The sequence below is a fragment of the Plectropomus leopardus genome, chromosome 7 (assembly GCF_008729295.1).
Source record: "Plectropomus leopardus isolate mb chromosome 7, YSFRI_Pleo_2.0, whole genome shotgun sequence".
Taxonomy (NCBI): domain Eukaryota; kingdom Metazoa; phylum Chordata; class Actinopteri; order Perciformes; family Serranidae; genus Plectropomus; species Plectropomus leopardus.
In genome coordinates, this window is record NC_056469.1 from 11,611,656 (window position 1) to 11,623,348 (window position 11,693).

Genomic DNA, 11,693 nt, shown 5'->3' on the forward strand with positions numbered 1-11,693 from the left:
ATACTCTGTCTATAATAGCACCCAACAACACAACAAGACATGTTAGGACTCCTGTGTAGCCGACAACCCCATGGCGGCATTTTGTGTTTCCATACTGTCGTTTTTCCTTTGTTTTGCCTCCAGCCAGTACCATCACCTCATTGTGACATTGGCCCTGAGATGCTTTATGAGCATCAACTGTTCTCTGTATGTAGTTCTAAGCACAAAGGTACAAGGCACAAGGTAGATTTATTAGCCATTTTAAAACTATGTTTAAAAATTAAATTAAAGTTTTTCCTTAAATCCGACTACATACTTTGGAGGTGAAGGAAGAGTTCTGAAGTCTCACAGCCTGATTTAAGAAGCTGCTCTGTAGTCTGGTGGTTTGGCGGCGGATACTTGTATATCTTTTTCCAGATGGCAGCAGGGTGAACAGACTGTGGCTGGGGTGCTGCTGTCTTTCAGTATCCTTTGGGCTCTGTGCAGACACTTCGTTTCACCATCACTGATGCTCTGTAGATGGGAACCAGTGATGTTCTGGGCAGTTTTAATCATCCGCTGTAGAGCCTCCTCTGTAGAATCTAACCGGGGTCTTGTTCTGGAATTAAGTCTTCCTAAGTTTCTGAACATATGCATTTATTGAACTTAATCATGTATGTTTCTTTTTAACACAACAACTTTGAACTTTAAATATTCCATAATTGAACTGAATAGCAAGAAATAATGTCATAAATAAGTGGAAAAACTAAAAGAAATAATATATAAAAAATAAATAACACCACTATGCTGTAGTGGAAATTGCTAGTGTATACAGTAGTGTAATGTACAACATTTTTGAGGTAGTGATTGTTTTGAGGTATTTTTGAGGTAGTGGCACACTGTTCAAACACAAAAATCACTTTTAAAAAACATTTAAAAAAACTTTTTGACATTTTTTTTCTGAAGGCATAGCCACCCAATCCCATACTCCCTCACCCCAGCTCCTCGCAGTCTGTCTCCTGCAATCTCTTTAAGGTTTTTAGCCTGAAACACTAGTCTGTTCACGTGGTCTGGCTTCAAAGATGAGCGCAGGCAGGTGACAATGTTTCCACCTGTACTGAAAACCCTCTCTGAAGAAGCACTTGGGGCTGGGATGCAAAAATATTTCTTTGCTAGTTTAGAGAGCCATGGGTACAGCTTCTCGGATCCCTTCCACCACTCCAGTGGGTCCTGCTCAGTGTCCAGTGGCACTGCCTGGAGGTAGGAGCTTAGTTCAAAAGCTATGGCCTTGCCTGGTTGTAGAGCAAGTTCTGGAGCTGTTCCCTCAGTGACGTTGAAGAAGCTGCCCCAAGGCCTTCTTCTTCTTCTTCGATGCACCACCAGCAGCATCCCCAGGGTCATCAGCAGGCATCATTGCTGTCTCCAGAGGGGCTTGGAGTGGAAAAATATTGTGAAGAAAATATGAATGAATGACATGTTTAATCTGACTGAACGGTTATGGTTATTCATACCTAGAATTACACTATAACTGTTATTTACATTAAATAACATGTTATTTAGTGTCAAATATGTATCTTTTATTAATTCATTTTTATTATTATTATTACCATGACAGTCTTCATCTCGGATGTCAGTCTGGCTTCAATTGACCCTTGATGGTCTTCACTCACATATTTGAACCCTGGGTCCAGGGTACAGGCCATGTCGAGCAGCTCTTGTGTAGGTGCATCATCATACTTCTCATTGAGATAGCCCACTATCTTCTTCTTGATGAATTTGGCGAGGTCTGTGACGTCTTCTTGCACTGCTAGTATGGAATGGTTGAAAAGGTGGAGAGTTGGCTTGATGAAGGACACACTCACATATTACTCCCCAGTAAGTGCATCTGTAAATTCAACCAATGGGCTGAGTGACTTGTTGATGGCCTCCGGTACATCGATTAGGGGGTGAAGTATCTAGTTTTCTGGTCATTGGAGAGGACCTGGGCAATGGCCTTCTGCTGCTCAAGGACCCTGCTGATCATGGCCTGTCGAGATCCCCACCTGGTTGGACACTTAGTTTTAAGAGAGTGTTCAGGCAGATTGAGCCTCCTCTGGGCCTCTGTCAGCTCCCTCCTCTTTCTCCAACTATCGGAGAAGGTGCTGACCAGCTTCTTGCAGAGCCCCATGACACGGTCAATCCGTTGGTCCTTTATTGCATCCTCTAGGATTACAAAAAAGATATATATTAGCACATTTATTATCATGATGCTCATCATAATCCTCATCAAAGTATCATTTGGCTGTGATATAGTAATTATTCACGTTGGCTGCATTGTCTGTGGTGATACACACAAGGTTGTCCTCTTTCAAGTCCCATGCAGCCATTGCTTGCCTCAGGCCATCAGCGATGTTTTGCCCTGTGTGGTCTCCGGGGAAAAACGCCATTTGGAGACATTTAGTCTTCATTGTGAAATCTGCGGCAATGAAATGGAGCGTGGGGCTTATATACGACTCCGTGGTGCGGCTTGACCAAATGTCCGTTGTGGTGGCAAAACATTCCGCTGTTCAATCATCTTTTGCAACCTCCCCACGATATTGCTCATACAGGGCAGGCAGTGCAACTCTGCTGAAATGATGACGCAATGGCAAAATGTAACGCTTGTCCAAAGTGTGTATGATTTTTTGCTAACGGTGTTGATTTGGCACATATCTTTAGCAAGCATGAACGTGATGGCATCCGTGATTTCCTCATGTCTCCGGGAGCTGGGTGGATAGGCAGTTGCACTGAAAAGAGTGCCCTCAATAGATGCTTGTGCTGCAGTGGTAGGAATCGAGGAGCTTTTAACTTTTTGTGTTTTTTTATTCCTGTACTGCTTGCTCATAGACCACTTTGTGAGTTGATATCAGGTGATTTAAGAAACTGGTCATGTTGCCTTGTGGTGCAGACACAAATGTTGCACATAATTTTTGCTTGTTCCATGTTGGACTCCTCAAAACCAAAGTGTTTCCAGACGACTGAATTTGTTTTACCTTTTTTCTCGACCAAGGGCTGCCTTTCTGCCATCTTTTACTAGTTATTAACTCGTGTCGATAGCAAAACTCTTTCAAAACTGCAGAAACATGCCGTACTAGTAGCTCCCTCCTCCCTCTCAACATGAAATGAAAAATTGTTTGGGTTTAGGGGAGGAGCAGCAGTGTACTGCTGTGGAGGAAATTTGCACTGAATTTACAACACAAGACAAAACAAGAGCAACACAGCATGCGGCACAATAATCGTTTTGTCTCTGTCTTGTTTTCATGATTGTGGGCAGCCAAAATCGAAATTGAAATTCAATTAATCGCCCAGCTGTAGCCACTATGATGTCACACATTGTTTGTGGACTGCCATTTTGAAAACTTGATTTCGGCATTTTGGCTTTTGAGGAATGAGGGGTGGATCTGACTGAGATGGCGATGACACTATTGGCAGACAGTCTATCACTCAAAGCAACCCACCCTTAATTTTAAATAAGCACTAATAAAATATAAACGAGTGAGTTATGTAAAAAAATCTCTCGAGGTACAGTTGTCATGAAGGGGGAAATTAGCTACAGAGACCAAAATAATTTTTGTACCAGGCTGTAAACATGTATATTTGTGCTATTAATATGGGGGTGTATGGGGATTTACTAGCTTCTGGAGCCAGCTTCCAGTGGCCATTCAAAGAACTGCAGTTTCTGGCACATGTGTTGGCTGCATTTTTCAGCCCTGGAGGTTTAAGTAGCAAATGCATGCTTACGAGGTAAACTAAAATGGTGAACATTGCAAATATTATACCTGCTGTATACATGTCAGTACATGTGCAGTTTCCAATATATATATCCCATTTATGTCAGTATTTCTAGGGCACATAGATGCATGAGGCATTAAATTAGAAAGTTTTAAAAGGTTAGTGGTGAATCATTTCCCTCCCTCCCTCTCCTCTGTCAATGATCCTTGTTTTTGTTGTGATGTTGTGACCAGACGGGACAGCTGTCCGACTCGACCCTCCAAAAACCTTAATCACAAATACACACACACTCACATGCACACACAGTCACACAAACACACACACACACACACACACACACACACACACACACACACACACACACACACACACACCTGTTGCTGCCCCTCCTGGATGAGTTTCATCACTCGCTCAAATTCTCTGTTGTGAAACCCTGCTCATCAGTTTCTTGCCCTCTCTAGTCGCCTCTCACATCTGCCAGCTTGCGTGGCAACTGGCAGGACCACATGCCTCACGTGGTGTAACATTCATCCTCTTGTTTGTTTCTCAAAATAACATCAGATCACCTATAGTTTTTCCAGGCCCCCCCCCTTTTCTCACCCGCTCCACCCGCTGTCCCCTAGACTCTATTCGCTGGCAGTGAGTGGCTGAAGCATCTGACCCAGTGACCTCTGGTTTCAAAGAAATGCACACAGAGTCCTATGTAATACCTCCTGATCACATTATGTTTACTCCACATGAAACAGCTGACACTGGTCTCTGAACGTCATTGATGAATGAAATTATGTAATCTCTTCAGCTGCTGCTGATCGTTTCTTCAGCCAACTAAAATATCTGAATTTCGTGCATCTTTTCATATTGACATTAAAGAGCTCAATATCAATAACATATTCAGAGCATATCTGTGAAGAGGTTTTCTGTACACGGCTTTCAACATGCAGCTGTCGGAGACTGCAGTTAGCAGCTAATGGTGTGAGCAGTTTGCAGTGGGTGCTATGCTTCCACAAAGCTTTTGGAACATAGCACCCGATATCAGCAGGAAGTGACATTGGGGCGCCGGGTAGAGAGGCAGTGATTAGCTAGCCAGTGGCATACGCACACAGGGACTCACATACAATAACATGCACGCGTGGCCAGACCATAGACTGTATATAAAGATGGACAACATGGCAGCTCCCGCAAAGTGTAACTTTTCAGTCTTGATCACCCACTGGTGTCTGACTGCAGTATAGGTCAGAAAGCCCGCCCCTTCATGTTAGTGAGTGGGACTTAGGCCAAACTAAAAACTCAAAGTACAGGCCAAATAAATTTTTCCCAAAGATGGTTTCTGACCCTGAAGGTAGTAAGTTTTTATGATAAGTTCGGTTTTCATGAGTTATGAAATTATACAAAAGGGGGATTTTTACACCATGATTGACAGCTGTGACAGCCGATCCGTGCGTTCACATTCAATGCAACTATTCGCGATTGCTCAGTGTTTTGGTGGGAACTCCCCCAACGCAGATATTGCTACTGCGCAGTATTCAGCCATAGAGTAGTGAAGTAATGAGTCCTAAAATGCGGAAGTCTGTTAACCTCTTAGCACTCCCGGTTCCCTCATCCAAAAGTCTGTGGGTTTTCGGTAAAATGCTCTAAATAAAGTCTGTGGTTAACATAGGCTTAAGATATTTAGATGTTTTGTTCTGCAACATTAAATATGTCTGCTTAAACCCGATTTTTGAACTTTTAAGGTTTTACTCATCTTAAAAAAGGCGGTTGCTAACAAGTGGCTAATTGGGACTACAGTGTTTGTCGGGGACGTTAGACGTCATCACAGCGGGCACAGAAACTCATGAAACCCACTTGTCCGCCTTTACACCTTGACAGACTTGCGCTCAAACTTGTACATTTATCTGTTTCTAATATTTTTCGATCGCGCTTTAACGTGTTTTTACAGTGTTTGTAGTTTTGACGTTTAATACATGCGACCGCGATGTAGTTCCTGTATAGCCTAACAATAGCTTTTTGCCTCTGGTGATTTAATTTACACTTCAAAACACACAAAATGGTGTTCAACTGTCTTGCTAGGTAATCAGGCAGTAAAATCTGGCTTCGATGTCTGTCACCACGTGCTTTCTGTCAGAGCAGAAATATACACATTCATTTTAGCCTGCTGAGACCTTTTGGGGCCCCCTGGCTTTAATTTCACCTGCAACAGGTGGAGCAAAGACATTTTTACTTAATCTCTGGATAATATTTAAAGCTGTTATTTGTAAAATGATACATTTCTATATTTCACCCAGTGTGTCAATGGCAGGAACCTGCCTGGACATGTGAGGGTCCTGTGTGGACAGGAGTGTAAGCGGGGTCAAACAGACACATGATGGCACACACTGGACACATGTGCTGCTCAGATTGCGTTCTCTGTCAACTGACTCTGAAGACATACTGCTCTGAGAGATGGAGAAAGGCCACATGTATGGATTGAATTTTTATTGTGAAAACTCAGTAAGTTAACACAAAACAACAAAAAAAAACAGTACAAAAACATGAGAAAACTTTATTTAAAAGGTAAAATTTAATCTTACTAAATACAGAACTTGAGGCTATTCTTTTAGCAACAGAATCATGTAGCAAAGTCAGTTGTTTCAGCAAACAGTACCCATGTATGATATGTTGTACATTATATCATACTAGGAAATGGTAAAAAAAAAACAGCAGTAAAAAACAAAAACATTACAAAAACTAAAAACAATATCAAAGGTTTTTTCTAAAGCTACATTTTGAACAAATTCTTGTGCTTGTACTTTGATTTCACCACCGCATGAAATATTTGGTAACAATTTCATCACAATACTTTAATCATAATTTTACATTTCAGTAACAGACAATGATCTAGCAGTTCACCAGACACAGCGGCAGGTTCAGACCTAACAGCTGAGCACAGCTTTGACTTGCACCAAACAGTACACAGCCCCAGGATTTACACATGACAAGTGAAATCTTATGATTTAGTGCAGGCTGAAAATAGCACTTTCACCCTTTTGTGGAGTCAGACAGGTTGAGAAGGGGCTGTGCCTCAGGACAGCTTGTTATCAATTTGGCTGTTAAAAGCATAGAAAAGACATTGGACATAGAAATGTACATTTCAAGGTAAAAAAAAATGACTCAGGCATTTAAAAAAACATATATATGTGAAGTATATATATTTTTTAATTACTTGAGGTATGCTTAATGTGTGAAAGACTTTTAAACAAGTCCAACACTCAATTAGGAATAGTGCAGATCTGCTACAAAATGAAATCCGACCTCAGCTATGATTTTGCCCACGTCTGTGAGACATGAGTCAGTGTCAGCGAGCCATGGTCAAACAGTTTATACGGCAGAGTCCCCTTAGATGTCCAAGTGTCTGTCTTTGGATCATAGCATTCAAAATTGTCCGTGTCCTCGATGATATCATGGCCGTTGATGTGACGTCCACCAGTGACATAGACTTTATTGTTGAGAACAGTGGCGGAGTGGTGCATCCTCCGCTCCTTCAGGTTGGCACACTTGATAAACCGGTTGGCCTTGGTGTCGTATGCAATCATTCTCCTGGTGTATCCTGTGACAAGGGAGACATTCATTTGAGAGGGGCAGCACGTGTGGCTCAAGCAGAATGATGTGATTTATTTCACATCAGGGAAAAAATGATTTGTGGCAAAGTTAATATGGTCCTCTTTTTAAGACTCCATTCTCCTTTCTTAGCTGGATTAAAGGTGTGATGTGTATACATTTTAAACATAAAAAATGTATTATTTGCCCTATGGGCAGATTTTGAGACATTGGGCCCCTGGGCAAGACATGTGAAAGGCTCCACAGCCTCTCCTAGATAAGAGTGGAAACATACACACAGACTTTAATGTGATTTTGCTTCTCTTTTGTTTGGCTGTAGTCATTTTGTGTCTCATTTTGGTTGTTTTGCCCCTTTTCATAGATATTTGTGTGTCTTTGTTGTTTGTTGTGACTGTGGTAATTTTGTCTGTTTTTTCAGGTAATTTTGTATCTTTTTTTGGTCATTTTGTGTCTCTGTGTGTTTTTTATGTCCCATTATGTAATTATTGTGTTTGTCTTTGTACTCATTTTGTGTCTCGTTATGGTAATTCTGTCTGTGTTTTTAGGCATTTTGTGGCTCTTTGAGGTAATTTTGTGCCTCTTGTTTTGCCACTTTTTGGTAGTTATTTTGTCTCTCTTTCATTTCATTTTTTTTATTTATAAGGACAGTACACATCAATCAACATTTCTATAAATGTGCCAGTGTTTGCAGTTCCTTAGCATGTCTTTGTTGTCTTTTTGAGTCTCTTCCTATGTGTTCATTTGAATGAAATTTTGCTCGTGAAGGCAAAGGTGGGCTTTGTGACACTTTGGGCCCCTGGGCCCAGTAGGCTTGTTCAGTTATCCCTCCATGATAAGCCCTTATCATTGCTATTATCTACCTCCAATTATGTAGATTTTGTCATCCACAGTGGCAGCAGGAGCAGACACATTCTTCACTGTTCTGTTCTCCATCTTCGACCACAGGTTCCTGGCAATATGATACACCTGCGGGGGGGTGAAAGAATGGGAATAGGCAGATAAATCGATGAAGCTGCAAACAAATGAAAACATAAAAGTTGACTTTGTGTCTTACCTGTATTATTCTAACTGGGTTCTGCTTGGCATCCTCTCCTCCAAACACATAGATCCTCTGGTTAGTAGCAGCCACTGCAGGGTGCAGCACAGCCTCAGGCATGGGCGACATTGACTCCCATTGGTTGAACATACTGTTGTACCTGATAACATGATTAAGAGATATTATTTGTCACATTTGTTTTATGCTGAATATGTTGTCAGTTATTACCAACAGAATTTCTTAAGAAAAATATGGTCCGCCTTACCTCTCCACACTGCCTGTCAGTCGTCTGTCAGGGCCAATGCCACCCAGGACAAAGATGAAGTGGAGGTAGGAGATACTTTGGTGGGCAAAGCGTGGCTCCAGCATGGGCTCTGCCGTCCGCCACTGGTTGGTCTTGAGGGAGAGCGTGTAGACGGTTGTGCTGACTTGGCTGTGCTTTGTGTTTGTAGTCAGGCCTCCAATAACGTACAGCACACTGTGAAGGGTGACGTATGAGGCTTTGTACAGACGAATGGGCAGCTTGGCGAGCCGCTGCCACTTCTCACTCTTCTCGTCAAAGACGAGGGCCTCCCTTGAGGTCTGCTCATTGTTCTTCCTGCCTCCTATCACCACCAACATGTCGTGGCAGGAGTAGCGCCTCGGTGCAACCCAGAGAGGTTTTAAGTCAACTGCCATGTCATCATTGCATTTTGTGCTGACAGAAAACATCAGGCGTCTCACAGATTCTATGAGTTCGGTGCAGAGGGTGGAGGACTGAATCAGAGGGTCGTTGGCTATGAATTGGAAGAGGTAGGTGGGATGGATGTAGCGAAGGCGAACTTTCTTGAAAAGGTCACTGATGGCACCACGTCTGGATAAAGGATCATGGTGAATCCAAGCAACAAGACTCTCAAAGACCTGCTCCTCCTCAGCACAAAGGCCGTCATCCTCCAGGTATCCCATGAGTTCCGGCAGGGAGAGCTCACACAGATCCTCAGATGCTGACACATCGGAGAAGCTCCTCATGGCCATTTCCTTTGCTTTGTCTCTCAAACTGATACAGTGCATGATCTCAGAGAGTCTCATCATGCTCAAACAGTTGTCAGGGCTCAGTTGCCCCTGAAGGAAGCTTGAGCAGGCCTCAAAAAGGCGGCCATATTGCAACATGGAAGCTGCCTGCATGAGAGGCAGCACAATATCCATGGTGATACTAATCAGTCCTGTGTAAACATAATCAATAATTCTGCTCAGAGTTGCTGATGTGACACCCTTCAAGTTAATCTTGGTCTGCTGTGTCTCAATGAAGTTGTTGCAGAACATGGCTCTGAAGTAGGGGCTGCTGGAAACCAGGACGTTACGGTGGCATGGGATTTCTGTGTTATCAGAACACAGTAACACATCGGTCAGCACTTTCTCGTGTCTCAGTCTGTTGAGCTGCAGCAGCAGGTTGGAGGATTGCTCCCTGTCTTTGTAGTGGAAGATCATGACTGCTGGTTGGTCCATGCTGTGGGACGAAACCTTATTTATTATTGTCAGATCAGTTGGTTTTCAGGCTTCTTTTAAAGCTGTAGTTGGTGGGTTTTCCTAAATTGTCACTATATTCGCACAGGGCTAAATTGATCAATCTGTGAAAAAAGTCATACTTATCTGCCTACTCTACTGCCTTGTAGCATTACTAGTGGACTAACCTCATGTGAATGAAAACAATTAATCAGACCTATTGAGTCTGCTGCTGACCGAGGAGAAAAATGGTTTGGCCAGTGGGCTGCACTTTGTACACAGTAGACTATTTCCAACATGGCGGCCACAAACTTTCTCATTGTGCAGCTAAACCGGATTCGCTTTTAGTTTTAGTTTAGATTTAATGCAGAAAAAAAGAAAAAGAAAAAAAAAACCAAAGGTCACAACTGTAATCTCAATTGAGTGTTGCATGTACTGATTAAAATCCCCAGAATTTACCAAGATCATAAGTGCAGTGAAACAAACACATTGACACACTGCCATAGAGTGAAATCAGATTCAACACAGTCCATGTATCCAAAATTTAACCTGCAGATAGTCTTGGTAAACTTTCCTCTAAACCACAACCTGCAAGTAATTTTTAAACCAGTATCACTCATAACTATAACATTAACTTTGTTATATGGCTTTAGCTTGTTGCCTCCAGGCACATGGGTCCAATTCAGCGCTGCTGCGCTCCTTTGCAGACAGAGCCAACAGAACACCTATCTGATTATGTTGGCGACTGGTTGTCTAAGTAGACTCCAGAAGCACCTGTACAAATATTTCTTCTGCAGGATTGTCAGTTGTTGTCATAGAGTGATTAGTGATTATGTTGAGTTATTGTGTTTTACTTGGAGCTTTGAAAATGTGTCTTTTCATTTTGGCTTTTAAACTGGATGAATGTGACTGCAGTTTTTTTCCACCATATTTCGCATGCATTATATATATGAGAGCAAGATGTGCAAAATAACACAAATCAATATATTCTACATTTAAAGCAACACAATACAAGATTTAAAAGAAGCTGCTACACACTTTAAAGTTATACTTCATGTACTTCATGCCAATATCACATAATGGACAAAAAAAGTCCAATGCTCCCAGTAGCTCATGAAGTCTTTCTGAGACACATCTCTTACCTGTTCCTCTGCTGTCTCTTTATAGGTGTTTCTCTGTTCTTGAAGCAAGACCTCAGCAGAAAATCTGATGTCTTGACATTTTCCTGTACTTTCTTCCTCTTTGCTCTCGTGTTGATGCTGTGTGACTGTATGTTCTAAAGGGGGCTGTCTCTTTGTAGGAGCGTGCTGCGTACTGTTTGTTTGTTATGGTCTCTTTCCACGAGGCCTCTGTGTACATTCCTCCCCTAAAAATAGAGCCTCTCTTCAGCAACACGGCAGCAGACTTACATGTGACACATTAGAGCGTTTTCTCAGTATATGTCAGACTCCCTAGCTTAATCTCTGTCTCTCCTATTTCTCTCATTCCTTCCTCCCTCTTCTTCTAATATTATACACTCTCCCCTGTACTTCCCCTGGTCTGATCTCTCCTTTCTTCTCTATAACTGACATTCCTATTCACTCCATCATCGCTATGTCTGTCTGCCATGTGATTGGAGCAGTAAAAACAGCTCTGATACTTGATAACACCCATTTTGTTGGCTGCTCACACTGTTGAAAACAGAGATACAAAAACAGGATTATGTTACTGTAGAAGCAAAATAAACACAGATAGCAACTACATGAAAACATACTATAACTGTTGGCATAATAAGTCACCATGAGCTCAGTTTATTGGGGGAAAATGAGTTTCACTATGGCATTGTTATGCATTGCTTAATGTTTTTGGCTTCTTTTTACAGATGGTATGCATG

General features: G+C 42.1%; 1 protein-coding gene across 1 annotated transcript; it reads right to left on the reverse strand.

Annotated features, from left to right (window-relative positions):
- Positions 1-6,244: 6,244 nt before the first annotated feature.
- Positions 6,245-11,352, reverse strand: klhl38b (kelch-like family member 38b). The gene is made up of 5 exons (XM_042490430.1): positions 10,963-11,352; positions 8,604-9,824; positions 8,357-8,498; positions 8,163-8,268; positions 6,245-7,291 (listed from the first exon to the last, which is right to left on the reverse strand). Exons 2-5 carry the CDS (start codon positions 9,821-9,823, stop codon positions 7,002-7,004), a joined length of 1,758 nt encoding a protein of 585 aa, XP_042346364.1. The 5' UTR covers position 9,824; positions 10,963-11,352; the 3' UTR covers positions 6,245-7,001.
- Positions 11,353-11,693: the final 341 nt, after the last annotated feature.

Bases quoted from the DNA above. Each gene is read 5' to 3' on its own strand.
- klhl38b (XM_042490430.1), bottom strand. From the start codon at position 9,823: ATGGACCAACCAGCAGTCATGATCTTCCACTACAAAGACAGGGAGCAA. The intron at 8,499-8,603 runs GTAAGGCGGACC...TCATGTTATCAG, and splicing joins CTGACAGGCAGTGTGGAGAG to GTACAACAGTATGTTCAACC. The intron at 7,292-8,162 runs GTAGATAATAGC...CCCTTGTCACAG, and splicing joins CAAAATCTACATAATTGGAG to GATACACCAGGAGAATGATT.